Source organism: Pholis gunnellus (genome assembly GCF_910591455.1).
Source record: "Pholis gunnellus genome assembly, chromosome: 19".
NCBI classification, from domain to species: Eukaryota; Metazoa; Chordata; class Actinopteri; order Perciformes; family Pholidae; genus Pholis; species Pholis gunnellus.
In genome coordinates, this window is record NC_136546.1 from 19,955,206 (window position 1) to 19,982,677 (window position 27,472).

At 40.0% G+C, this 27,472-nt stretch overlaps 3 protein-coding genes across 3 annotated transcripts; 1 reads left to right on the forward strand and 2 right to left on the reverse strand.

Moving 5' to 3' along the window:
* Nucleotides 1–2,274: 2,274 nt before the first annotated feature.
* Nucleotides 2,275–8,523, reverse strand: ndufaf7 (NADH:ubiquinone oxidoreductase complex assembly factor 7). Its single transcript, XM_079179784.1, has 10 exons — nucleotides 8,286–8,523; nucleotides 7,605–7,765; nucleotides 6,779–6,859; nucleotides 6,089–6,199; nucleotides 5,729–5,942; nucleotides 5,206–5,264; nucleotides 4,802–4,915; nucleotides 3,857–4,000; nucleotides 2,974–3,147; nucleotides 2,275–2,691 (listed from the first exon to the last, which is right to left on the reverse strand). The coding sequence occupies exons 1-10, from the start codon at nucleotides 8,359–8,361 to the stop codon at nucleotides 2,470–2,472; spliced, it is 1,356 nt and encodes a 451-aa protein (XP_079035910.1). The 5' UTR covers nucleotides 8,362–8,523; the 3' UTR covers nucleotides 2,275–2,469.
* A 760-nt stretch (nucleotides 8,524–9,283) lies between these two features.
* On the forward strand, nucleotides 9,284–19,473 carry cebpz (CCAAT enhancer binding protein zeta; the record flags this gene model as incomplete). Its single annotated transcript, XM_079180428.1, has 17 exons — nucleotides 9,284–9,496; nucleotides 9,872–11,364; nucleotides 12,344–12,575; nucleotides 13,390–13,576; nucleotides 13,915–14,003; nucleotides 14,669–14,722; nucleotides 14,832–14,934; nucleotides 15,064–15,123; nucleotides 15,214–15,280; nucleotides 15,395–15,507; nucleotides 16,117–16,177; nucleotides 16,329–16,531; nucleotides 17,067–17,099; nucleotides 17,852–17,947; nucleotides 18,253–18,323; nucleotides 18,488–18,569; nucleotides 18,869–19,473. The coding sequence occupies 17 exons, from the start codon at nucleotides 9,284–9,286 to the stop codon at nucleotides 19,027–19,029; spliced, it is 3,318 nt and encodes a 1,105-aa protein (XP_079036554.1). The 3' UTR covers nucleotides 19,030–19,473.
* Nucleotides 19,035–27,052, reverse strand: LOC306711467 (protein CEBPZOS-like). The gene is made up of 4 exons (XM_079180429.1): nucleotides 26,941–27,052; nucleotides 25,588–25,705; nucleotides 20,530–20,574; nucleotides 19,035–19,160 (listed from the first exon to the last, which is right to left on the reverse strand). Exons 2-4 carry the CDS (start codon nucleotides 25,703–25,705, stop codon nucleotides 19,078–19,080), a joined length of 246 nt encoding a protein of 81 aa, XP_079036555.1. The 5' UTR covers nucleotides 26,941–27,052; the 3' UTR covers nucleotides 19,035–19,077.
* Nucleotides 27,053–27,472: the final 420 nt, after the last annotated feature.

A 27,472-nucleotide genomic window follows, 5' to 3' on the forward strand; every position in this document is an offset into this window, starting at 1 on the left:
GATGTTCTTTGTTGGGAAAAGAATTCACTGATAATAACTTTTTTTTAAATTTGTTCATCTGTAAAAGTGAACTTCTTCCTAATCTGTAAAACTCATTACGCACCAGAAAACTAAATCATTCGATGGATGAAAACTGGATTATAATTGTAAAGTTTGTTGTGAAGGTGATGTTTTAGAAAACGTCATGTTACCAAAATCAAAAGGGATTATTCGTTGTACGGTGGCCTGGTTAGGACATCTCAGACTCAAGTCTTACTACTTTTAAAGCTAATATTACACAACACAATATTAACTTATGTTAACATGTCCAACAACTGATATCAGATATTAAAGTACATTTCCAATATTTTCCCCCCTAGCATTGTCACACGCTAACCTTAGAATGCTAACATGCTAAATGTAAATATGTTAAAGACAAAACAATTCAGGTATTTTTTTAACCTCAGATTTATTTTTATAGTGATTATGGATCATGTTAACTCACAACCTCTGTTAAATAGATTCAGCAAAAGTTAGCATTGTCACACGCTAACCTTAGCATGCTATATGTCAATAAGGACAATTTGAGTATTTTATGTCACGCTAACTTCCTAAAGATTTGAGAAATGGGACAATCAGCGTGAGCCTTTTAAAACTTTACAAAAACTTAAATCTTAATTAAATGATTTCAAACTTCTCGTCTACGAGTCCAACACAGGAAGTAGCCTCCTAGATTAGCTTTTGTAGCTAACTGCATACTTTATTTCGGACAATTTGCCGGCTAATCTTACTAGCATTGAAATGATATCATGTTAAAATGCTTCATAATTAGCCACTTAATTGTTAACCAGTTAGCATAATGCAACATTTAGCATCTTAGCTTGTTAGCACGTTAACAAAACCCTGTGAAAAGGTTTTAACTCGCAAACATTGAGCATTTTAGTGACATGCTAACTTGTAAGTATGTTAGTATCCGTCTATATTATTATAACAGCATCATGATAAGACTCATTATTTATAAAACTCAGTTGAGATTATCAAGATTATTCTACAAACATAGTTTTGCAGAGAAACAAATGTATTAAGTTATTTTCAGTGATTCTCGGCGATGAAGACGAGCTAAGATTCGAGCTGCTAGCGTCACTGATCCTGATCCGACTCCAGCCTGAGAAGTTATTTCACAAGTTTTATATTTTTGCAAGAAATGTTTTTGTCATGTGGACGATTTTTTGACGGGGAAATATTAAAATGGTTTACTCTGGGAAAATCTAATTTTTACATCCTTGTTATTGAACTGATGCTCTTCTATTCATAGTCCTTTTAAGGATGATAGACTTTACTGGGTTACTTTTGAGACATTTGTAAAATTATCATTTTTACAGGAAGATCTGGAATTTAGAGGGTTTTATGGCGAGACGGTGGAAGGAGTTAAAGGTCAGCGGAGATTTCAAAAAGTTTTCTTTGAAGTCTGAAAATCTCATTCAAATCTTTGTACTTTCCTTTTTTTTCACCTCCAGAATATTCTGGTTAATAATTTACAATGTTCAGTAAACAAAGAGCATTTATAGATCCTCACATTTGATAGTTGATGTGCTTTTCATACAATAGACTGAGCCAGAAAGAAGAGAAATCTTGCTTAAATTGTGTGTAATCCCAAATTTAAATCAGATTTAAAGGCACAACTCAAACCGTGGTGGCGAGAAACCTTTTAAACATCTACAGTAGGAGGCGGTTTAATAATAAAAATCCTCAAATTTATTCCAAATGTATGACAAAAAACCCTCCTGAATCAGAGTAAGAGCTGATAACGATCCCCCAGCAGGATGTTTGGAAACGATCATTTAATTACTGATCCTGAACACGATCCCGTCTGGAGGGACGGCTGCTTGCTTTGGCAGCGGCGACCCCCTCACACGTGTAACCGAATCTTTTAATTGCCACCGGAGGAGCGGCGGGCTCGTTGTGAATGGCTGCTGCACAACTGTGAGCTCAGCTAACGGCTTCAAGATGTGGACGGAGGAGGAGGAGGCGAGGCGGCGTAGCAGCAAAGAGGGGTTGGCCCTCTTCAGCGGTGTCACGGGTCTCTCTCTGTCGCTATCAAGAAGGCGACGTAAAACAAAAACAATTCAGGTGTTTTTCAACCTGGGATTCAGGAAAAGTTAGCATTGTCACACGCTAAGCTTAGCATGCTAACATGCTAAACTTCAGTATGAACAATCACGCTAAACGTAGCATGCTAGAATGCTAAATGCCAATACGTTAAAGACAAAACAATGCAGGTTTGTTGAACAATAAATGCACAAATTCTTTATTTTCTCACATCTTTATATCAAAACGTCTTCACAGTTAACTTAACGAGATACTGTCCTTTTAGCTCACTTCATGTTGGACATAAACTTTGTTCTTTTCTAAAATCAGAGACGGGCACTCTGTCAATAACGTCAACAACAGCATCGTCCCATCGACGTGATCTTCTGTCCATGAAAGTGTTCAGGAGAAGCTGAGCTCGGTGAACCCGGCCACGGGCAGCGGCGCCGGGCTCTTCTTCTCCAGCTTCAGCCCCTCCGGTCTGGTGGGTTTGGCCAGCCGGCTGTGGTGCAGCAGGCCGAAGAAGTGGAAGCGCTCGCCCATCTTGGCGCCGTTGGTCAGCATGTCGTAGCTGCCGATCAGCTGCTGCCTGGTGGACGCGTCGCTGCAGTTCCTCAGCAGAACCTGCAAGAGAACCACACAGGAGGAGAAGGCTTTGAATCAAATCTCAGTCCGAGTTTAATAATCTACTAAATGAACATCATGCTGTATTGAAGAAGACTTGAAACTAGAGATTGAGACCATAAACTCATGTTTACAATGTTTACTGAGGTAATAAATCAAGAGAGAAGTAGAGTCATTTTCTCATAGACTTCTATACAACCAGAGGAGTCGCCCCCTGGTGGACACTAGAGAGAATGCAGCTTTAAGACAAGAAGCTTGATAATATTATTTTTAAACACTCGCCTGCATTCGGGAGTCGATGCCCATGTTTTTTAGGAACGTCCTCTGGGTGACGGGTCCCAGACAGGCCACGCCCCCTCCGGCCATCCTCCGCAGGAAGCCGAAATCCACGTCGGCGGTGAGGTCGGCCGAGCCGGGCGAGGAGAGGACGTCGTGGAGCCGGTGGCCTTTAAAACCCTGAGAAACAAGAACCAAGAAGTCCACTCAGGAAGATAACAGTCAATACAACAGTTATATTTAGCAGCAAGAAGGAAAATCTCACTTATATTTGGTAGAAAACGACCATCGTTAAACATTTCTTTAAATTAAATTAAAATGATGGTGTGAAAATTGGGAGAAATGTCAGAGGAAGAGGAGCGTCGACCCTGGTTTCCTCTTCACTGCTTCCTACATCTGTTTCCTTCAACTCGAACTGAGGAGACAACAAACTGTCGCTATTTAAAAAGGTCGAAATCTCAGATCTGTTCTCACAGTGTCTTCACTACGCTGACCTCAAACTAAGCTTCACTAAATGTTGAACTGTTCCTTTAAATACTCGCCATTGATGCAGATCTCCTCTTATAGACTTATCAGGAGAGTCTACTTTTATGACGCCTTTTAATGTTCTGTTGTTGTTGACACTATCATAGAGGTGTTAATTAAATTATATTTGTTATTATTATCTGTATTTAATATTATGGCAGTTAAAGAACAAAAACATAACAAACTCTCAATATATTATAAACTAAGTCCAGTACAACACCTCCTTTAACTACGACCAGCATCATGATGACATCATGATGACATCATGATGTCATCATGATGACATCATGATGTCATAAGTCATGGTCACACTGTCCAGGTGTTCCCTAATAAAGCGGTCACGCGGTGTGAGACGCGTCCTCACTCTGAACGTGTCCGTCTTGGTTCCGTCGTGTCCGTAGTCGGCGATCAGCGCCGCGCCGCCGTCCTCCACGATCCGCCGGGCCAGCTGCTGCACCACGACCCCGCCCTCCGCACACACCTCCACGTGACCCCGCCTCTCGTCCGCCTGACACACACACACACACACACACACACACACACACACACACACACACACACACACACACACACACACACACACACACACACACACACACACACACACACACACACACACACACACACACACACACACACACACAGCGTGTGAAGTGAGCCAGAGACGCCAAATCACAACAGACTGCGAGCGTATAGAAGGTTTAAATGTGGCAAGAAAACACCAGATGGAGGCTATAAAAACAGGTTTATCTGAAGGAGTTCAATTCCACATTTAAAAGATTAAAGATGTTAAAATGATCCAGCTCTGTTCAGTTGAGTTTGACCCGCTTTGCTTTAAAAAGTCTTGACATTTTGTATTTCTGGTTTCTAGTACCCTCTTGTAGATGTGCAAATATCCATTTATTTTTTGTGAGCACTTTTAGAACTTCTCTTGCCTGGTTTTATAAGTTCATTCCTTCAGGTTCTCACCTGTACGAGCGTGTTCTCACCCGTACGAGCGTGTTCTTACGAGCGTGTTCTTACGAGCGTGTTCTCACCTGTACGAGCGTGCTCTCACCCGTACGAGCGTGTTCTTACGAGCGTGTTCTTACGAGCGTGTTCTCACCTGTAAGAGCGTGTTCTTACGAGCGTGTTCTCACCCGTACGAGCGTGTTCTTACGAGCGTGTTCTCACCTGTACGAGCGTGTTCTCACCTGTACGAGCATGTTCTTACGAGAGTGTTCTTACGAGCGTGTTCTCACCTGTAAGAGCGTGTTCTTACGAGCGTGTTCTCACCCGTACGAGCGTGTTCTTACGAGCGTGTTCTCACCTGTACGAGCGTGGACGAGGCCGGCGTGGGAGACGGCGCCACGACGAACCTCAGCTGCTCCGACTTCTCCGGGTCGATGTCCACCATCACCTCCCTCCAGCCTCTCTGAGTCCTCTACACGAAGCAAACACACATGAAGTTATCTTCTAAACACCGGAGAGGTCTGTTTGTGCTGCGTGTGCATTTCATTGTGGCTCCATCTGGTGGTGAAGTGGTGTAATGACACGCTGGTGAAGAGCAACTACAGCTCATTCTTCTACAGTTTTGAGATTTTAGAAAGTTTGTCAGAACAATAAAACAAAGCAGCAGAAACACAACATGACAAAAGAGAAGAAGCGAGTTATGCAGGTGAGATTTAAAAAAAGAGGAATCTCACCTCAAAAACATCAACAAAGTCAACAAACCTGAAACTTGTGGATCGGCAGAGCGTCAAAGAACTCGTGAGCGAGAAAGATGCTGAATCCTGAGAGAAGAAGAAGAGAAACAGACTGAGATCATTTATCTGGTCCTGAACCAGTCTCAGTGTAGTCCTGATCCTCTATATGAACCAGTCTCAGTGTAGTCCTGATCCTCCATCAGTAAAGAGACCATCAGTGAGAAGATGGTCTGTTTCTATAGAGTTATTCTTGATGCTCGTCATCGGAGCCACCGGGTCGGATTCTGGTGAAACCAGATGAAATCATGCAGGTTCACCAGAACCTCCTTCAGCTCAGACTCCAGCAGAGACCGGTCCACCGTGGACAGACCCAGATCCTCCAGCAGAGACCGGTCCACCGTGGACAGACCCAGATCCTCCAGCAGAGACCGGTCCTCCACAGGGGGCGACAGAACCAACACTAACTTCAAGTTCCTCTCAGTAACCAAAGTTGTCAAATACATTTTTACTCTCAGGTGTCATCAGGTGTCATCAGGTGTCATCAGGTGTACCTGTGGGGACGTCCTCTAAGCGGCGGTACCAGGACACCGGCACCCCGGCGTCGGTTTCCCCGCGTCGGTACACCGGCTCGTCCTCGGCGTCGGCCTCCCGGCTGTGGCTGCCGGTCAGATTCTGGGCCTGAAGCCGACTCAGCACCGGACTCACCTCGACCAGGTGGAGGGACAGCGAGGCTCCGCCCACCACGGACCGCAACTGACCGAACACCTGAGAGACCGACACAGAAAGTCACGTCACCGCCTCCATCACACAGGTTTGTTCTCAGGTTAGCTTAGCTTAGCACAAAGACATTTTCCCGGCGCCTTTAAAAAACTGTGTTTGAATGTTTCTGATGGTTTAAATAAAGTTCGTACTCGGAGGACGTCGACGGCCAACGATCCTTTTCCGGGTCCGAGCTCGACCAGCTGCAGCTGTTTGGGTCGACCGGCTCCGATCCACTCGCTGACGATCCAAACGCCGAGCAGCTGGAAACACAACAGTTATAAACAAGTGTTATTACCTAACATCAGAGGAAATGTCTTTCTTTTAGATGTCTTTCTTTTTCGGTGAATTATCAGGATTCCGTTTCCTCAAACAGACACAATTAGCTCCTGAAACAGTAATAAAATGAACCAATTAGTCAGTCAGCAGATGAATAACCGATTACGAGGCTTATGTCTCATCAACATTTATATTTTGTATAATTATTAAAGGCTTCGGGTGTTTTTACAACCGATGAAGCAAAGAAATTACTCTGGTACTTTGATTAAAATTGATGTTAAAGAAAATGTAAATAATTAACATTTCAGAACTTTTCTAAAAGTTAAAATATACGTTTTTTTATAAATATGTAAATCTAGATTTTAAGAATAATTTCCACGTCTTTGAGGATTTTTTTTTGTTGACGTTGAAACAGCTGATCTTATGTAATAACACTATATTCAGCTCACAGTAAAGTGAGAAATACTGGCTGTAGATGAGGTGGTTTGAGTAGATACAGAATGTAAAATTAAATATTCGGTGTTAAATTAACTCCTGTAACAGACAGACTTGTCCGGCCTCACCTCTCCGAATATCTGGCTGATCTCTGGTGAGGTGATGAAATCTCCGTCGGGTCCCAGCATGTCGTTCCTCACATAATAACCCTGAGAGAGAAGCAGACGGAGTGGAACTAGTTCAGGTTTTAGAGACAGAACTAGAAGAGTTAGTGGTCAACCGGACATCTTAATAAACTTAATAAAGCAACCAGACTCCCTCAGTGTCCTCGTTAAGAGACAGAGATCAATTAGTGGCTTTAAAAAGCTCCTTAAAGCTAAAAAACGTTAAGAATCTAATAACTAATTATCTGATCGTGCTGTAAAACTCAGAGAATAGCCCTGAATTTAATTGGTCAATTCACTTAATTTAATGTTTAACAGAAAATAAATTGCTTTAATTAAATAAATTGTTACGTCACTTATTTTGTAAAAATACAAAACATTAACTGTAATTTCATAACCTTTTAAAAAATAAAGAAAATATAAATATATATAGAAAATGTTCAAATTTGAGAAGAAGAAAACAGTGAATTTTTGCTATTTTTCCTTAAAATTTGACCTCAACGATAAACGATTTGTTGTCGATTAGTTTTCTGTTGATCGACTTATTAATCGATTAATCGTTGCTCCAATCAGAAGACGGTATTTAGAGTTCTGGGAATTTATGATGAACATTTCTTTCACTATATAATTAATCAAAGCTTAATCATTCGGTAAAGATTTATTTTTCAAAACAAAAGTGAGAAAGTTCTTCACAATAAAAGCACTTAAAATCAAACAGGCCGTTTTCTTGAACTGATCCAGGAGCTGCAGACGTTCATCACGTGTGAGATGTGAACCGATCATCACTCACCGTCACCGGGTTGGTGAGCACCTCTCTCATGTACTCCGCCACCGTGATCGGACCCGTGGCTTTTATTTTGAAGGTCAGGTGTCGCAGCATGGAGGGGCGGGGCTTCTCCTCACCTGTCGAGGAGCTGCAGGCGAGTCTGGTCTGAGCTGCTCTCCATCGCACTTCAATATACAAATAGAACAATAACAAAAGAGTCAAACTAGTTTCACATATTGCTCAACGTTATTTAGGAAAACAACTAAATATGTTTTTTATTGTTACAACCAGTAACAATGTAAAGTATTTAAAGGTATGATAAACTACAAATCTACAGAAGTCTTGTCAGAACTTCTTGGTCTGAGAACAAAACTATGAATATTAATGAGAGAAAGATCAGTTCTTGTTTATGTCTAATTCTTAAAATGCCTTCATGAATACATGATATACATACATGCATTACATGTACAATACATCTGTTACTCAGTAATAAACAAATAATAAGGGATGAAACAGGCAATTCATTTGAAATAAAACCTTAAATGATGTCAAAAATGCATCAAATTTCACAGAAAACATGCAAATATTAAATAACATTTATGTTTCACAGCACGCAGTGTCTCATTATAACAATATAAAGTAATTAGTGTCCGTTAATCTGAATAAAATCGTGTTAAAATCTAAAGTATTGATCACTACACTCACCTGCTGATCGATTGACTGGACGACTGAAGACTCTGCTGATCAGCTGCTGCGTTTTAACACCAAAACAAAGACTCATTCTGCGGTTTATACTGATATAAATTAAACTAAGACGCTGTGTTACAATACATATTAAATAATATTCGGCTTGGCACCATTATAAGACAAGAAAAGGTAATTAAACTCTTAACTTTGACCCACATGGACCAACTCTCAGCTCTGCTAAAGTCCTTGTGCGAGAGCGACATGCTAATGCTAACAGAGTAACGAAGGTTAAGCTAACCCCCGTAACATTTACAACATCCGTGTAACCTTTCACAATAAAACACCTTTCGTTGGCCATGTTTGTAGTGTTAAATAAAAACAACAATATACAGTTATTTTAATTAATAAAATTGTGACACATCGTATTAAATATGTATCCTTATGTTTGTTTCTGTTAAAAAATAACAGAAAAAAATAAACTTTATAGCACCATTAGTACAAAAAAAGCATCAAAGCTCAATATGCTTTGAGTAAAAACTTTAAAGTACATACAGAAAAGAGGATGAGAACAAAATGACAATAAAACAACAGTGAAAATAAAATAAAAAGTGATATAATAATTATTAAAAACATTGCTATTTTATTTTGAAAAACAATGTTGAATGTTCCCACAAATCAGAATGGAAGGAGTGGTAAACTTGACACTTTGCCGGGACGACAAACTCTCTGATTGGACAAACGATTGGTTACGTAGATGGGACAAAACATTGCGATTGGCTCCTCGATCTATAGCCGGAAGTAGTTCTTCTTCACTACGTTTGCATTTAAAAAATGAATAAAACGACAATAATTGTTCGTGTATATTTTTGTACTCTCATTAAATCAATAAAAAAAACATAACGTGAGGAAAATTACTAAAATATATATATTTTGTCCCAAGTACGGAAACGCTGCCGTGACGTCGCGTCTTTACACATCCGGGTCACGTTCTCTCCTCATGCTGTTTGTTAGCAAGCATGGCGGCGAAAAACAAGCAGCGTAAAAGGTCCAAAGCGGGCGGTAATAAAGTGACATTTCAGTCCGCAGACAACGACATGGAGGCCGAAAACAGCGGCGGGGAGGAAGCGGAAGGTCCGGCGGCTAATGGCGGTGAAAACAGACGGAAGAAGAAAGAAGAAGACGAAGAAGAGCTCAGCATGGACGAGATTCTACAGCTCGGAGGAACGCAGGCGAGTTAAATAAATAATTAAAATAAAACCTCTTAACAGACAGAACTAACAAACTAAACGAATATCAAATGAATCCCAAAACAAAATGGATTAAATGCAACTTTTGAAACATCACAACACATATTTTATTTATTATTTTCTTGGAGCTGTTTGTGACAGAAACGAGTCTTTTAGGCAATTAAATTTAATTAATTTAAGTTCTGATTCAACCATTAAACAGCTGAAAGCTTAATAAATAAACAAATGGTTTTATATTTGCAACTCACAGGTGTCACTTTATTCTGATGGATGAATTACAGATGAGTGACATTAACATCTGATCTGAACTATTACTGATGTGTGTGATGTTTTTCTTCTTCTCTTGCTCGTCTCCAGGCCGACTACGTTCTGCTCGCCGGCCTGAACGACTGCAACGAGCTCGTCGACGGAGGAAAGAAGGGAGCGATAGACGACCTGGAGGTCGGCGAGCTCGAGAAGTTCATCGCCAAGCTCGGCGTCCGGGCGTTCGCCGGTCTGCAGAGCATCCCGGACGAGCCCGAGGAAGAACCGGAGGGAGAACCGGAGGGCGCAGGAGGCGAGGAGGAGGAAAGTAAAAAGGCAGAAACGAAGGACACGGAGGAAGAAACCGCTCAGCAGAAAGCGAAGAAGGAGGAGCGACAGAAGGCGAAGAAGAAGAAAGATGCGGCGAAGACGAAGAAGAAGCAGAACGTGAACGTGTTTGAGTTCCAGAAGAGGCCGGCGCTGCTGATCAAACCCGGAGGGAAGTGGTTCGACCTGGACTACACCAGCGACGCGTCCTCCGCCCAGCAGGACCCCTCCCTGGTGTCCCAGTACAAGGCGCTCGCCCAGCAGCTGTACGAGGCCGACGTGGCGCTCTACAAGAGCAAGAAGAACCTGCAGAAGGGCGCCAACTCCAACTGGATGAAGACGGTCGTCTCCTCCGGCGTGCTGGCGGACAGGATGGCGGCCATGACGGTGCTGATCCAGGACGCGCCGGTGCACACGCTGGAGCACGTGGAGAACCTGGTGTCCATGGTGAAGAAGAAGGGCAGCCGGCGGATGGGCCTGATGGCGCTGGACACGCTGCGCGAGCTGCTGCTGTCCGACCTGCTGCCGGAGGGCAGGAAGCTCCGCCCCTTCGCCCAGCGGCCCTTCGACCTGCTGGAGGAGAAGGCCAGCGGCAACCGGGACGCCCGCGACCGCCACCTCGTCGTCTGGTACTTCGAGCACCACCTGAAGCACCACGTGGCCGAGTTCGTGGCGGCCCTGGACTCCGTGGCCCACGACACGGTGGCGGCCACCAAGGCCAAGGCGCTGGCCACCGCCTACGAGATGCTGTGCGGCCGCCCGGAGCAGGAGAGGGCGCTGCTGGGCCAGGTGGTCAACAAGCTGGGCGACCCCGAGTACAAGACGGCGGCCAAGGCGTCCTACCTGCTGGAGACGCTGCTGCACAAGCACCCCAACATGAAGGTGGTGGTGTGCTGCGAGGTGGAGCGGCTCATGTTCCGGCCCAACATCAGCGCCAAGGCGCAGTACTACGCCGTGTGCTTCCTCAGCCAGGTGATGCTGAGCCACGAGGAGGCGCCGCTCGCCGCCAAGCTCATCGCCATCTACTTCTCCTTCTTCCGCGCCTGCGTCAAGAAGAAGGACATCGAGTCCAAGATGCTGAGCGGGCTGCTGTCGGGCGTGAACCGGGCGTATCCCTACGCCGGCACCGGGGACGAGAAGGTGAGGGAGCAGCTGGACACGCTGTTCAAGGTGGTGCACCTGGTGAAGTTCAACACGGCCGTGCAGGCGCTCATGCTGCTCTTCCAGGTGATGGACTCGCAGCAGAGCGTCTCCGACCGGTACTACGTGGCTCTGTACAGGTAAAGCCCTCATCATCGTCATCTTCATCATCATCATCATCATCATCATCTTCATCTTCTTCTTTTGTAGTCAGGATCTTTATTACTTAATCTCTGCATTTACCTAAATCCTTCTAATATATTCAGTCAGAGAGTTTGATCTTTATTTTTTGGGGATAATTGTGGAATCTCCTCTCCTCCTCCTCTCCACTCCTCCTCCTCTCCTCTACTCCTCCTCTCCTCTCTCTCTCTCTCTCTCTCTCTCTCTCTCTCCTCTCCACTCCTCCTCCTCTCCTCCTCCTCTCCTCTCCACTCCTCCTCCCCCTCTCCTCTCCTCCTCCCCCTCTCCTCTCCTCCTCCCCCTCTCTCCTCCTCTCCTCCTCCTCCTCTCCTCCTCCTCCACTCCTCCTCTCCTCTCCTCCTCCTCCTCCCCCTCTCCTCCTCCTCCACTCCTCCTCCTCCTCCCCCTCCCCCTCTCCTCCTCCTCTCCACTCCTCTCCCTCTCCTCCCCCTCTCCTCTCCTCCCCCTCCCCCTCTCCTCCTCCTCCTCCCCCTCTCCTCTCCTCCTCCTCTCCTCTCCTCCTCCTCCCCCTCCCCCTCTCCTCCTCCTCCTCCCCCTCTCCTCTCCTCCTCCTCTCCTCTCCTCCCCCTCTCCTCTACTCCTCCTCTCCTCTCTCTCTCTCTCTCTCTCCTCTCCTCTCCTCCTCCTCTCCACTCCTCCTCCTCTCCCTCTCCTCCCCCTCCCCCTCTCCTCCTCCTCCTCCCCCTCTCCTCTCCTCTCCTCCTCCTCTCCTCTCCTCCTCCTCCTCCCCCTCTCCTCTCCTCCCCCTCTCCTCTCCTCTCCTCCTCCCCCTCTCCTCCTCCTCCCCCTCCTCTTTCTCCTCCTCTCCTCCTCCCCTTCTCCTCTCCTCCCCCTCTCCTCCTCCTCTCCTCCTCCTCCTCCTCCCCCTCTCCTCTCCTCTCCTCTCCTCCTCCCCCTCTCTCCTCTCCTCCTCTCCAGGAAGCTTCTGGACCCGGGTCTGTCGTCGTCCTCCAGACAGAGCATGTTCCTGAACCTTCTGTATAAATCCCTGAAGGCCGACATCGTGCTGCGTCGGGTCAAAGCGTTCGTGAAGCGTCTGCTTCAGGTCAGCGCCGAGCAGAGCGCCAGCTTCTCCTGCGGAGCATTGTTCCTGGTGTCGGAGGTGATGAAGGCCAAGCCGGGCCTCAGGGTCCTGCTGCAGGAGGACGGGGTAAGAGGGTCGCACTGATCCGGATCGATGACTCGTCGAGAGGGTCGACTGAGAGACCGAGACTCTTAAAGATCTGTTTTCCATATTTTTTCCGTCTTTATTTACACTGTAAGCCGTCCAATAACAGCTAAATATTAAAAAACATCTTAAATTAAAGGCGGTAAAAATTGGATTTAAATTTCTTTACATTTTTTTAATAATAATCAGATTATTTTGTTATTAATTGATGAATCATTTGGTCTAAAACTAGTAAGAAATGCTCAAAATGATGATTACTTACTTATATTACTTTAAAATATAAACTTACAAGAAGAAACAGTTGTAGTCTGTAACGATCGTTTGACATTATCTATTATTTGTAATAACAATAATAAACTTTATTAAAGTAGCACCTTTCAAAACAAAGTTACAAATTGTTTTTCAAAATAAAATACGTATACAAACAATAACAAAAACAAAATGAGCTACATATTATTAAATTAATGTTAAAATAATCAATAAAACAGAAGTTAATAGAATGCCTTTGTTTAACAGATAAACCCTGATAAAGTATTTAAAACAGTTTTTAATGTTTTAACACCAAAGTGATTGTTTAGTCTCTAAAATATCAGGAAATGTTTAAAACACACTTTATCAGATGATGTCATCACATTGATTTTTATTTTAAGTATTTTCATTTCTCTGCAGGAACGGGCTTCCGTAGATAATAATGGATACGAGTGTCATAAATAAATAGTTCACTTTTATATTCTTTAGTTTTGTTTTATAGTTTGTGAGTTAAAGTCTGACATCACTTCCTGTTGTGTTCTCTCAGGACGGAGACGAGGAGGAGTTCAAAGACCTCGCTGAAGAGGAGGAGGAGGAGGAGGAGGAGAAGGAGAAGGGTGACGGTGATGAAGAGGAGCGCTTTGTGGACGCCGACAAACCGGAGGAAGGAGCGCGTGCAGAGCCAGAGGCGGCAAAGCCCGCTGCATCATGGGTACACCACCAGAACCTGGAAGGTGAGAGACGTTCATGTGACGATTTAAATCTTCTTAAAAAAGACCAAAAAACATTGTTCAAGTTTGTATCTTTGATGTTATTTTTTACAGTTTTGTCTCATCTTTAAAATATTAAGATGAATCATGTTTCGTCTGATAATTACTGATGAACACATTTAATCAAACATCCAGAAATACCAGTTTTTAAATGTGTCTAGTTTCCTTAAAGTTCTCTACGTTCTACAGCAAACAGCAGTTTCTCTGTCGACATGTTGTTGTTGACTGATTGTTGTTGTTGTTGTTGACTGATTGTTGTTGTTGTTGTTGACTGACTGTTTTCTCTTCCTGTTTGTGTTCAGGAGGGAAGAGCCAGCAGAGCTACGACCCGCTGCACAGAAACCCGTTATTCTGCGGCGCCGACCGCACGACTCTGTGGGAACTACAGAGAGTGAGAAACAAACAATAAACACACAAACAATAAACACACAAACAATAAACACATTTCATCTTTCATTCAAATAACAGCGAGTCATACCTAGTAGGAGTGTGAAATGAGTGAATTCATAAATATCAAATAGTATTATATATTATTAAATATAAATAATACTTCTGATCTGTTTGTATCAGGAACAAAGCACAAAGCTGAATGTTTAAAAGTTATTGTTAAAACTTCAACGATGTCATTAAATACTCGTATCAGTACTCCAGTATAAGTACTTGTACTTGGAAAATAAAGTTGTGTCGATGCTTCCTGAGCTTTACCGTCTTCAGAGTTTTAATCTGTAATTATTAATATTCACTAGAACAGAAATAACAAGTAGAAATCTGGAGCTTTAAACCTTTTTATAAAACAACTTAAGTGTGTTTTTTTGGTAAAACAACTCTGCACTTTGTGTTTATTGTGTATTTGATTGTGTTTTCAGTACTTTAGTGTCCATCGTACGGTCACTTTATCTGCTCTCATGTCTTTCCTGTTTGTTTTAAAGCCCTCGCTCATCACGTTGAGTCTGATGAGAATAAATAAATGTCTTTAATGTTTAAATGTCTTTAATGTTTAAATGTCTTTAATGTTTAAATGTCTTTAATGTTTAAATGTTTCCTGTTTCTCTGCAGCTCTCCGTACATTTCCACCCGTCGGTGTCGCTGTTTGCAAAAACCCTCCTGGAGGTAAAACCGTTGAACTCAAAGTCTCAAAGTTTGATCTCAGAGAAACAAAGAGCTTCTGTGTCTGTTCACTTCTCTTGAATGTGAACGTTTCCGTGCGTCGTGTCCTCAGGGAGGCTCCATCCAGTACTCCGGGGACCCTCTGCAGGACTTCACCCTCACCAGGTTCTTGGACCGCTTCGTCTTCAGGAACCCCAAACAGCTGAGGGGGAAACGTAAGAAACACCGACTTTAATTCCGGTCATTAGACGTTAAACCAGAGGTTTTTACTGCTCGTATTCATAGTTCAGCTGCAGAATCAGTTAAATATGTGGAAACATGTTTCATATTTGATCTTTTCTTAGAAAACACCGACTCTGCAGCGCTGACGCCCAAACAGAGGTTACCGCTCCACTCCGTACCGGGTCAGTTTCTCCTGTTTGTCTCATCTCATGTTTCTTGAGTTTGTTGTGTTTTTAAGCATCAGAAGTGAACGTTCTTCTTTCCTCCGTCAGTGAACTGTGAGGAGTTCCTGGTGAAAGAAGAGAGCCAGATCCCCGTGGAGGAGATCTTCTTCCATCGGTGAGTTTAGAGACTGTTGGACGGCTACTTCAGGAAGCGTCGGCAGCAGAATGCGTCGTTCTAATACCTCGTGTGATCTATAACTCGTGATGATTCTGTGTTTCTGTTGAACAGCTACTTCACGAAGCGCCGGCAGCAGAAGCAGCTTCAGGGGCGTCGTCCTCGAGGAGACGGAGACAACGAGAGCGTGGAGGACGTCGACGACGAAGAGTTCGAGAAGATGCTCGGTGAGTCGAGACCCTCGGACGAGGTTACGGTTCAACGGCTCGTATTTATTCATGTCCGGGCTTTCTGACGCTAAACGTACAATAATAACACGGAAACATGTATCAAATCACATTTATTTTGATTATTAAACACTTAAAAACAATGAGAATAAATATGAAACATAATTTAAATCCAACACTTCAACACGGAATGATTCATAAACGTTTGATTGTTTTGCTCCCACATTTTAAATATAATGAACAAAACAACAAGAAGTTAAATGTTGTGTTTTTAAAGTGAAGAATTAATATTGTTGTGCTTTTACTTTGAAATCTTAGGATCAAGTTTGTAACATTTTAACGTTATATTCTTTGTGTTAAACATTTATTACATAAATGTATTATAAATGTCTATTTTATATTCACGATACTTATTTTATTTTATTGTTTTTCACCAAAACACCATGTGACTTTTTTTTAAACTTTATATTTAAAAGTAATTAAATTACAAAGAAACCGTATATAGTTTAGTTCTAAAGTGAATAATGATGTTTATTTCTGTTAAACCTGTCGTGTAAATGACTGAATGCTGTTTTAACTCATAATAAACATGAATGTGTTGTTGAACAGATTCCTGTGAAGGAGACTCGTACTTCACTGAGATGACCGTTGATGATCTGGACTTTGCAGGGTGAGCGGTTCTCTCATTGATTACTCCACATGAACAACATAGTGAATACTGCAGTAATAACACAGTTAATTACAGTTTTGACTTGAGAACAAAGTGACGTTCAGCCTGAGGGAGCGTTGTTCATCCGATGGATTCTCTCTCTGCTCGTCAGGAACGTGAAGAGCAAGAAGAGTAAGAAAGCAGCCGAGGACTCGGAGGACTCGGACGACTCGGACGTGGACGACCTGGACGACGAGGAGGTGTCTCTGGGCAGCATGGACGAGGAAGACTTCGGAGACGAGCTGGAGGAGGAAGGAGGAACCTTCATGGATCCCGATGGAGGCGGAGGAGACGACGACGATGATGAAGAAGAAGGTGGGGAACCGATCACGTCTTACTTGTTCTGTCAGTTTCCTTTAAAGGTGTGTTGCGCAACGTTTTCACGTTAAAATCGACCCGACGTTTGTTAAATATCTTGAGTTCACAACTTATTAGAAAACTTTAATTTAAATCAAACTAACCGTCCGTTTGATTTCCCGTCAGTGCATCTCAGCGCTGTGGTTGTTTAACAGAAACATTAAAGTCATAAATAGACGTTTGATCCGGTCTGAAGCCACGTCTCTACGTTACTCTGAGTTCTTGGTGGTTTTTAACTCTTTTTAACCAGATTTAGGATTTTAAAGCTTCGTAGCCTCTTCAATGTCGAGGAGGAATTATAATTAACTCGTTGAGATGATATTCATGTTGATATTTCTGCGTGTTTTTCACCGGGTTCAGAGAGGACATGAGATGATTTTAGCTGCTTCAGGGATGGAACCTGTGATCTTAAAGGTACAGGACGCTCCTCTGACCCGAAGGCTAAATTAAACACGTCTTCCTTTTTTAAATGTTTCTTTTTGTCTTCTCTCAGTTCCAGAGCTGGAGGCTGACGACGCATTCGGTGGTGAGTTTTACAAACCGTCAAATATACATAAAGTACTTTATCAAGTATTCACAAAGCGGTTCTTTAAATATATTAATAAAAGAAACGCACACGAACCAAAACAACACCTTCACAAAATGATTAGAAACACAAGATGTTACAGACGACGTCAGGGGAAAGTAAAGAAGTACTTTTACTCAAGTACTTCACTTAAGTGGTATAATTCTACTACAATTAATAACTTGAGTTACGTCGCAGATTCTGGTTAATAATAATATAATCGACTAATAAAGTGTGATGTTGTTGTTCGTTAAGATAAAACTTTGAGTAAATTCACAATGTACACCGACGTATTTAAAGTAATTAAAGCTGCTACATTAAATGATAAACACATTAATATCTATAATATAAGATATGAAATGTTCCATTCTGCATAATGAGTACTTTTAGTATATTTTGATGGCAGCACTGTTCCATAAGTAAACATTTGAATGTAGGAGTTTTACTGTCGTATTAATACTTTTACTCGTCGGAGAGATGAGAGTCCGTCTTCTACCGCTGCAGAGCGCCAACATTTCCATGTAGATCATTCCTAACGTGTGAATAATAGGAAATAAATGCACGAAAACAAGGATGTTCTTGTAATATCTGTGAGAAAAAACGTTCTCTTTAAAAAGAATAATATATTTTAGTTAACTTGTTCGTGTTGCAGATGATTATCGTTTAAACTTTCCTGCTTCAAATGTTGAATTAAACGTTTTGTTTTTCCGCAGAGTCCGACGACGAGATGGAACTTCCAGACATCACTCCTCGAACCAAGAAGATGAAGAGGAAATCCTCCTCGGAGCTCGACTTCTCCGAGTCTTCAGGTTCGTTCAACTTCTCTCCGTTACATCGCGATGCCTTCAGGCTCGGCTCAGTGAAAATGAGTACTGGCTGAAGGTAAACGACGACGTTATCGCGACGCGTTCACGTGTAATCTGAATTATGAGCTGTTTAACTTCCTAACGCAAAGCTCTAAGCACATCATTAAAAATACAATCTTTTATTTCCTGCCGTCAGTGAATGGATGGGTGTGAACGGGTGAATGACGACGTGTAGGTTAAAGGGTTAAAGCGCTTTGAGAAAATCTACGAGTACTTCTGCTGTTGACCGTTGTTGCTCCTTCTCGTAGAATCGAAGCCGGGCAAGAAGAAGAAGAAGAAGGGAAAGAACGATGCCGCCATATTTGCTTCCGCTGAAGAGGTGAGACGTTTTAGGAATTTAAATAGTTTAAACATAAAATCTGACTTTCTGCACAAAGTTTAACGTCTTCTGAATTATTCAGAAAATACGTAAGTGGAGCTTAGATTAAAATGATGTATTTTCTGACTATACTATACTAATTGTTGATAAACTTTTGTTTCCAGTTTGGCTCCCTGTTGGACGAGAACGCCGGCTCCAAGTTTGATAACAACGGACTGAACGCGATGGCAAACACTGACAAAGCCGGTAAGGATGATAATTCTAACTGTTCACACCCGTCCTGTGTGTGACGAGTGCTGAGCAGCACGTTAACAACAAGGTGAAGGTTTATATTCAGTTTGCTGGACACCAGCCATGTTTAATGACCTCTCCACGGAGAGAAACGGGTTGAATCAGGTTTACAGGCACTAAATAGTCCACATCTTCATCCCATCTTCATCACATCTTCAGTACATCTTCAGTACTTCTTGCTGTAGTCTTCCATTAGATCCATAAAACCAGAGACACTGATGTGCCTTCTTCTTCTTTGTTTTTGTCCTTTCTAGGCCTGAAGCAGTTGAAGTGGGAAGCGCATCGGGACGACTGGATGCAAGATCGCGACGCCAAGACGATGCGCAGGAAGAAGACCGCCTTCAACAAGAAGAGGACCTTCGGTCGAGTCAGGGCCGGAGGCAAGACGTTCGGGAACAAGAAGAGGAAGAAGTAGCCGCCGCCGCCGCCGCCGTGTGTTTGTGGATTTTTTGAACTGACTTCTTCATTCCTGTTTGACCGACCACGCGCCGTGGTCTTTCTCTCGGACGCCGTGGACTCCTGCCCACTCATTGGACCGGTAGTAAACTAGGAGGAAACACACAAAGAAGAAAGTGGTTTTAAAGATCAAAGACTTTTATTCATACTGCTCCGATGTTGTAAGAAGACGTGTACATCAAGAGAAATTAAAATTATTAATGTTTTCTGTCTGGTTTTGTTTTGTTTAGTCTACATGCAAAAGTTCCAATAGCTTCAGTTATGCCGTATTAAACACATTCAATCGTGTTCATCTTTTCTCCATTTATGCCGCCCTGTTTGGTATTTGTCATAATAGTAAATAGAAAGTCATAGTATAACATCGGGGTCACTAATAGGCGAGCCGGACGTATTAACTGATGAATAATTGAGAATTCAGCAGTCCAGGAAATACACAGACCAATTACATGCAGGGTAAATCATCTCACGTGATGCTACTCAGCCAATCGAATGTGTGTATTCTGAAACTCAGAGAGAGATTCACATGGCGTGCTCTAAAAAGAGAGATGTGGACCCTGAAAACAGCTGACAAACGGACTCTTATTTGTTCATTCTTCCTGCTGGCGCTACTAAACCACTCTGTCTCATGTGTTCAGATATCGTGGTCATTATTAAAAGCACCGATGTGAAACGAGACCAAACCCACATCTTTAACTGACGGCAAGATGTTGATGTGTAGAGATTGATTATAAAGTTGACTGAGACCGTTATGATGTGAAATGATTTAACAAAAGAGAAGAAGAAAGTTAACTCCAGACACTTTCATTTTTCATTTTCATTCATTTTTCTAAAATCAAGCACTTTATTTTAAGATGCAAGTTTTTAAAAAAAAAGGTATTCTATATATATATTATACATTTTTTTTTTATATATATATATTTATATATCGCTAGCTTAACTGCTAAGCTAGCGAGAGCTAGCTAAATGCTAGGCCAGCTGGAAATTAAATTCAGTCTTGTTACTATCACCGCTGACTGCAGAATTAGTGCGAGAAACCACCCGGTGTAGTTACGACGCAGAACGTTGTCGCTGCTTTTCAGCTGCTGTCCGGCGGAACCAAATGTAAACAGGGAGTGAGCTGTCTAACCCGGATATTTATGGCAGCGCGCAGTCTGTGATTGGCTACGTAATTTTCATATTATTAAACAGTATCTGGATCAGAGGGTTACACCAAGGTACCATTCTCGTATAATGTCTTCATAAACTTTATGAAACTGTCCCAAAAACCAAACACCTTCAGTGTGTTCTGAGAAGAAGTACTTATCTTCACTTGTTTTACTGTAATCTAATACATCAAGAAGAATTCCTGTATTTCACACTTGAATAATGTCATGAAGAAAGTCGTAGTACATGTTGAAAATACATATATATCTAATACATTTATAAAATGTATAAAAATAAATAATAAATATCTTCTCACCTTCCAGAACTGATGGAAACCTTCTGTTCATTGTGTTCCTGAAATCTGTGGTGGAAATAAAAAAAATTTCAGAAACACAGATCAAACTTCGTTCCAGTAAAATACTCTGATAAAAATATTAGTGCTGGGCAACGATTACAATTTTTAAATCGCGATTAATCGCATTGTCATGCGCAAAATTCAAAAATGAATTCAAAAGTAGTGTATTGCGCACTTTTATTTTAAAGGTACTGCTATATGAACAAAAGTGCAATAACATTTAGTTTGCAAACACTTTAAACAAATCAGGTTCTTTTTAACAGCAGTATTCCCTTTACACAGTAGCAGTTGTAATACAGTTATAATGATTCTGATAATAGAGATTCAGCCGGTGTTCACAACTGTATCTTCATGTGTGTAAGAGATGCAATTTGAAATATACACCTTGAAAACTGCAAACCTATCTATGTCATGTCTTTTTCCTTTTTGTTAAATTCTCAGTAGCGATAACTAAATGATATGCTTATTATACATATTACAAACAAAAACACTTTAAAAACTCTAAAAAAATAATTTTAATTAAAGCTGCAAGCAGCGATGTACGGGCCCTCGTATCCTCCCGCACGTCGGAGGTACTGGCGGGATGCCGGCAGAAGCGGCCATAAATATCTGCGGCCATAAATATCTGCGACCATCAGACAGCGAGCCCACAAGTTAGACTTATTTTTAATGATTGGACTGAGTGACACTGGAAATTATGTAGTGCAAATATTTCACCAGTTCCTGTATCCACTATGTGGCGCTAGAGAACACGCGCAAACATGCATTATGTTGCTCTATATCAAGTACAGACCACATCGTGTAAATCCAATTCAGTGTGTCACATAACGCTGTCTTCCTGTTGTCAGTAGGTGGTCTATGATTTTAAGTGGAAATTGGTCTTAACTTTAAAAGTAAAGTAACTTTAAAAGTAAAGTAACTAAAAAAGTAACTTTAAAAGTAAAGTAACTTTTAAAGTAACTAAAAACGTAAAGTAACTTTAAAACTAAAGTAACTAAAAAAGTAAAGTAACTAAAAAAGTAACTTTAAAAGTAAAGTAACTTTAAAAGTAACTAAAAAAGTAAAGTAACTAAAAAAGTAACTTTAAAAGTAAAGTAACTAAAAAAGTAAAGTAACTAAAAAAGTAACTTTAAAAGTAAAGTAACTAAAAAAGTAACTTTAAAAGTAAAGTAACTAATAAAGTAACTTTAAAAGTAAAGTAACTAAAAAAGTAAAGTAACTAAAAAAGTAACTTTAAAAGTAAAGTAACTTTAAAAGTAACTAAAAAGTAAAGTAACTTTAAAAGTAACTAAAAAAGTAAAGTAACTAAAAAAGTAACTTTAAAAGTAAAGTAACTAAAAAAGTAACTTTAAAAGTAAAGTAACTTTAAAAGTAACTTTAAAAGTAAAGTAACTTTAAAAGTAACTTTAAAAGTAAAGTAACTAAAAAAGTAACTTTAAAAGTAAAGTAACTAAAAAAGTAACTAAAAAAGTAAAGTAACTTTAAAAGTAACTAAAAAAGTAAAGTAACTAAAAAAGTAACTAAAAAAGTAAAGTAACTAAAAAAGTAACTAAAAAAGTAAAGTAACTAAAAAAGTAACTTTAAAAGTAAAGTAACTAAAAAAGTAACTTTAAAAGTAAAGTAACTAAAAAAGTAAAGTAACTAAAAAAGTAACTTTAAAAGTAAAGTAACTAAAAAAGTAACTTTAAAAGTAACTAAAAAAGTAACTTTAAAAGTAAAGTAACTAAAAAAGCAACTTTAAAAATAAAGTAACTTAAGTAAAGTTATGACTTTTCGACATGGTACACTGACTTATTCATGACTTTTTTCGACATCCTATACTATGCTGTTTATAACTCCGCAGCAACTCCCTTCATCAACATCGATTGTCTTCCTTCAGGATGGAGTCCAATCGCCAAAGACGTTGCACTATTCACATTTGTACAATGTGTAAAAAATTATTGTGAAATTCTAATGAAGTCTCTCCCGATTGAATGACTTTGACTGTTTTTCGACTTTAACCCCAGTAGAACAAACTGAAAAAACACAATTGGGTTTCATCATTAAATTCTTTTCTTTACTGCATTTGCACATAATTCACTGAACACACGGAAGTCCAGAAGCATCCAATACATAAACTGACCGATGAAAACAAGGTAAAAACAATACGTCTGTAATAAAATACACTTTCATGTTCTTATATGCATAATCTAAAAACAATAAAGGAAAATATTTAAATTGCAGTAATTACTATTTACAAAAGGCATTTTCTTTTAAAAGGAACTTTTACAACTTCAGTACCTAAAATAAATCAAACTATATGCAGGTCAGGTGCAGTAGTACAAAAAGGCTTTGATATCAGGAGAGTAAGGTGACAGTTTTACAGCAGGACAGAAAGGCGGGATAAGGCCTGATGAACATTAGGTAGCCTGGAGGAGTTCACCAATGAGGAGCGAGTGCTTTTCCTCCGTTTCGTCTCTGGCCGGTCCAGGTTGCCTTCCAACCCAGCTGATATCACGCAGAAGTTCCAAATCATCAAGGTTGATAGGGTGAGGTCATCGCTAACGGAAATAACGAGCCTGTTGACGAGGGCATCTCCCATGCCATGCACATTATGCACTGAACACAGACTTCTATTCGCCAAACCTGTAAGGCAGTGTACTGTACTGTTTATATGTTGGTTGAAATTAAAGATATGTGTAGTTTTGGTTTTCCAAATGTGCAAGGTGTTGTAATTAATGCAGTGCTTACTCTGAATCAACACTACAGGGATACGGAATAAAAGTTTTTCAAATAAAAATAAAGTAACTAAAAAAGTAACTTTAAAAGTAAAGTAACTAAAAAAGTAACTTTAAAAGTAAAGTAACTAAAGAAGTAACTCTAAAAGTAAAGTAACTAAAAAGGTAACTTTAAAAGTAAAGTAACTAAAAAAGTAACTTTAAAAGTAAAGTAACTAAAAAAGTAACTAAAAAAGTAAAGTAACTTTAAAAGTAACTAAAAAAGTAAAGTAACTAAAAAAGTAACTTTAAAAGTAAAGTAACTAAAAAAGTAACTAAAAAAGTAAAGTAACTAAAAAAGTAACTTTAAAAGTAAAGTAACTAAAAAAGTAACTAAAAAAGTAACTTTAAAAGTAAAGTAACTAAAAAAGTAAAGTAACTAAAAAAGTAACTTTAAAAGTAAAGTAACTAAAAAAGTAACTTTAAAAGTAAAGTAACTTTAAAAGTAACTAAAAAAGTAAAGTAACTAAAAAAGTAACTTTAAAAGTAAAGTAACTAAAGAAGCAACTTTAAAAATAAAGTAACTTAAGTAAAGTTATGACTTTTCGACATGGTACACTGACTTTTTCATGACTTTTTTCGACATCCTATACTATGCTGTTTATAACTCCGCAGCAACTCCCTTCATCAACATCGATTGTCTTCCTTCAGGATGGAGTCCAATCGCCAAAGACGTTGCACTATTCACATTTGTACAGTGTGTAATAAATTATTGTGAAATTCTAATGAAGTCTCTCCTGATTGAATGACTTTTTTGACTGTTTTTCGACTTTAACCCCAGTAGAACAAACTGAAAAAACACAATTGGGTTTCATCATTAAATTCTTTTCTTTACTGCATTTGCACATAATTCACTGAACACAGTTTGTTTGAAAGGGTCCAGCCAAAAAGCCATATGAAATATTTATTTCCATCACCTATGACACCTTCCTTGTGCCAGTAGGTGGCGCTATGACTTTGTGAAAATGTTGGCATGGAGATGTGTTCAGGCCTGGACCAGCATCATGCAAAACTAGTTTGGGGCATATTGAATAAAGTACCTTGTAGTTACAACAACTTCCTCTTTCATGGCGAACGGCACGAAATGTGCCTGACATGGGCGCCACATAAAACGAAGGTCGTTCAATGTCAGTACACCATTTCAGTAACTTTTCATCATTAATGTCTTTAGATCATCTTGACCAAATTTAAAGTTGATTGTATGAATTCTGTGGGAGGAGTTCGTTAAAGTACAATGCCTGAAAACTATGAAAAATGCCGAAAAATGCAAAGAAATGAGAGTATTACTGCATTGGCCCCTAGTGGTTGTATGGTATAAAAATTTGAGGGTATGTTACAGGACACAATGTGAACATATGCTACAGATTTCGTGATGATAAGCCACATGGTTTTGAAGTTATATATATTGCTGTAGAAGGCCAACTCCTCATGAAATTCATTGGTCCATATATTCTTAATGCAATAAGATATCAAGAAACTTTTCATAACTTTTGATGATATATATCCAATAATGATTCACAGCAAATTTGGTACCAATCAGACCCAGGGTCTAGGAGAAGTGATTTTTTTTTTATTTTTACAAAATTCAAAATGGTGGAAAATTTTGGTAGGCGGAGCTTAGGGTCCCAAGAGGATTTTTTGTAGAACTCATTCAGTTGCTCATGTCTGTAAAAGCTTAAGTAATTTGGACATACGGGCTGTTGGGGCTTGCCTTTCCATTATCTAGGTGGCGCTAGCGAGTAATTTTGTATGCTCGAGCATTGGACCCATAAAATATCAAAATTTCCCGCAGTCCCGATATGCTCGCCAAATATGGGGAGGTTGGGGACATGTCAGATACCCTTAAACGGTTTTTCATCATAGGGTATAATAATAATTCCTACAGATACAATAGGGACCTCGCGGACCCGACGTTGTCGGTGCTCGGGCCCTAATTAATCTTTTCTTTTATGCTTTTTTTGGGTATTTTGGTCAGACACAAATGATTACCGTAATATGTGTGGTATTTGTTATAAATGTACGTTGGTACATAGAGGGTGATAATGTACATGGAGGGACTTAGGACCCAGGGGAATGTAGGTGAAGGAAACAGAAAGAGACAGAAGAGAAGACACACAAACAGCTGTTCACCGCTCGCTGCCGGCGGTTCTGGTGTTAAAAATGTCCGCTTAATAATAATAAAATAAACTGCGTTAATGCGATAATAACGCGTTAACTTGCCCAGCACTAAAATATAATAATACTAATAATCAATATCTGATACCTTGACTGTTGTTCATCTTGTGGAACAGACCGTACGCGCCGAAGACGCCCAGCAGCTCCAGAGCGATCAATCCCTTCATCAGCTTCTTGGCCAGAGGTTCCAGAGGTTTAGGAGGCATCTGAGGAGAAACAACACACACACACTTTAACAACAACGTAACCAAAGATACTAATGATACAGTCGTCCTCCTTGTTCAGTACGCTCACATTTACAAAGACCTAAACTTGTTTGTGAAACTAAGGAGTATGTTCACTCAATTTTCTGACATTTTATTTGCCAAGAATATCAAATTGATTGAAAGAATAATCACCAGATTCAGATCATCAGCTGAGTCCTAATTATAATCGTTACTAAATGCAGCATTATTTAAGGAATGTAGATTAATGTGGAACTAAAGTTCACAAGCGCAAGTTTCCGCCCTGAAACTTTGCTGAGGTTACCTTGTATTTTGGTATTTTATAATTATATATCATAATAGATGTGTTTCACCTTTATAGCCTGATGCATTTTGGTAAAGTGTCTGTACAGTGTAATACAGAAGTGTTTGAAATGTATTATAATAAAAAAATAAAAAAATAATTGTGTGTTTTTGACACTCAAAATACACAAAAAGACACGCATCATAGTGAATTTGTGTTTTTCTGCTGAATCAAACCCATTCAATATGAATCATAGTTATTGATGTTACTACATTTAAAGGGAAGGCATAATGTCAGTGTTGGATAATAATATATTTACTTTTAATAATTCTCTTGCAGCATGAGAACTTGTGATACTTTAGTACATTAAAAACACAAGCACAGGCTAAATCTCTCACACACACACACACACACACACACACACACACACACACACACACACACACACACACACACACACACACACACACACACACACACACACACACACACACACACACGATGTATATTCATGTTATGTTCTCTGTAATATTTTAATATTGTAATATTATAATATTATATATGTGGAGGCTTCAAATGAGCCCAGTTGTCTTTCTGCCTCTTCCCGGTCTGTGATATTATTAATCTCTGTTATGGTTGTTTATTTTAATTTTATTGTTTGAATTGTGCAAAATAAACTAAAAACTAAGTACATTTAGCTGGTTCATCATATTTGTAAACATATACATATAAAATAATATACAATGCATTCAGAGAAACAGTGACGCAATAACACAAAATCCATCCGTTTAGCGTCATAACTTTGCGGAACAACATGATAAACATTAAGTTACAAGATTATTATTAACTATTGAGTCCGTTTTATCGTCACGTATAACGCTGAATGTCCTCTTTATCTTCATGTTTACGTCCTCTTACTCTGAAATAAACTCACCTTCAGATTCACGTGAGAGACAAACAACAGAATGAGTCTCTACGATGAAAGTAACTCAGTCACAGTTGTTACAATAACGTTAAGTGCTAAATGTCAGACGTCCTTGTAGAAGCGAAATAACTGCTACTTCCGGAGTACGGAAGCTCGGTTGGTAAAAACTAAACCAGCTGCGACTTTTACACTTTGAGGGATCGTGCAGTTATTAAAATGACTTAAACTACTACGAATAAGAAAAATGATAATAATTTGTATCATTGTGATTATTATCATTAATCACACGAATAATAATTGTATTATTATATTGTTGTCATTATTGTTTTCATATTGTTTAAGGTATCTGTTTATTTTTTGTAATATTTTTAAGGTTATATATATATTTTATATATATACATGTTCTCACCATTGTTTGATTAACTGGAAAGAGACACAAATTACAGTTTTTTCCCGTTTCCTGTCTAATGAAAACTGTGTATTTCAAAGTGGTTATTTTGAATGTTTGTGATGAACTAAATGATGAAGTGAGAGGGAACAT

What these genes read in the sequence shown, in the direction of transcription:
- ndufaf7 (XM_079179784.1), bottom strand. Translation starts at nt 8,361, where the DNA reads ATGAGTCTTTGTTTTGGTGTTAAAACGCAGCAGCTGATCAGCAGAGTC. An exon ending in TCCAGTCAATCGATCAGCAG is followed by an intron (nt 7,766 to 8,285) that starts GTGAGTGTAGTG and finishes TGTATATTGAAG; the next exon opens with TGCGATGGAGAGCAGCTCAG. An exon ending in CTTAGAGGACGTCCCCACAG is followed by an intron (nt 5,265 to 5,728) that starts GTACACCTGATG and finishes TTCTTCTCTCAG; the next exon opens with GATTCAGCATCTTTCTCGCT.
- LOC306711467 (XM_079180429.1), bottom strand. Translation starts at nt 25,705, where the DNA reads ATGCCTCCTAAACCTCTGGAACCTCTGGCCAAGAAGCTGATGAAGGGA. An exon ending in CAAGATGAACAACAGTCAAG is followed by an intron (nt 20,575 to 25,587) that starts GTATCAGATATT and finishes TTTCCACCACAG; the next exon opens with ATTTCAGGAACACAATGAAC. An exon ending in GTTTCCATCAGTTCTGGAAG is followed by an intron (nt 19,161 to 20,529) that starts GTGAGAAGATAT and finishes GTTTCCTCCTAG; the next exon opens with TTTACTACCGGTCCAATGAG.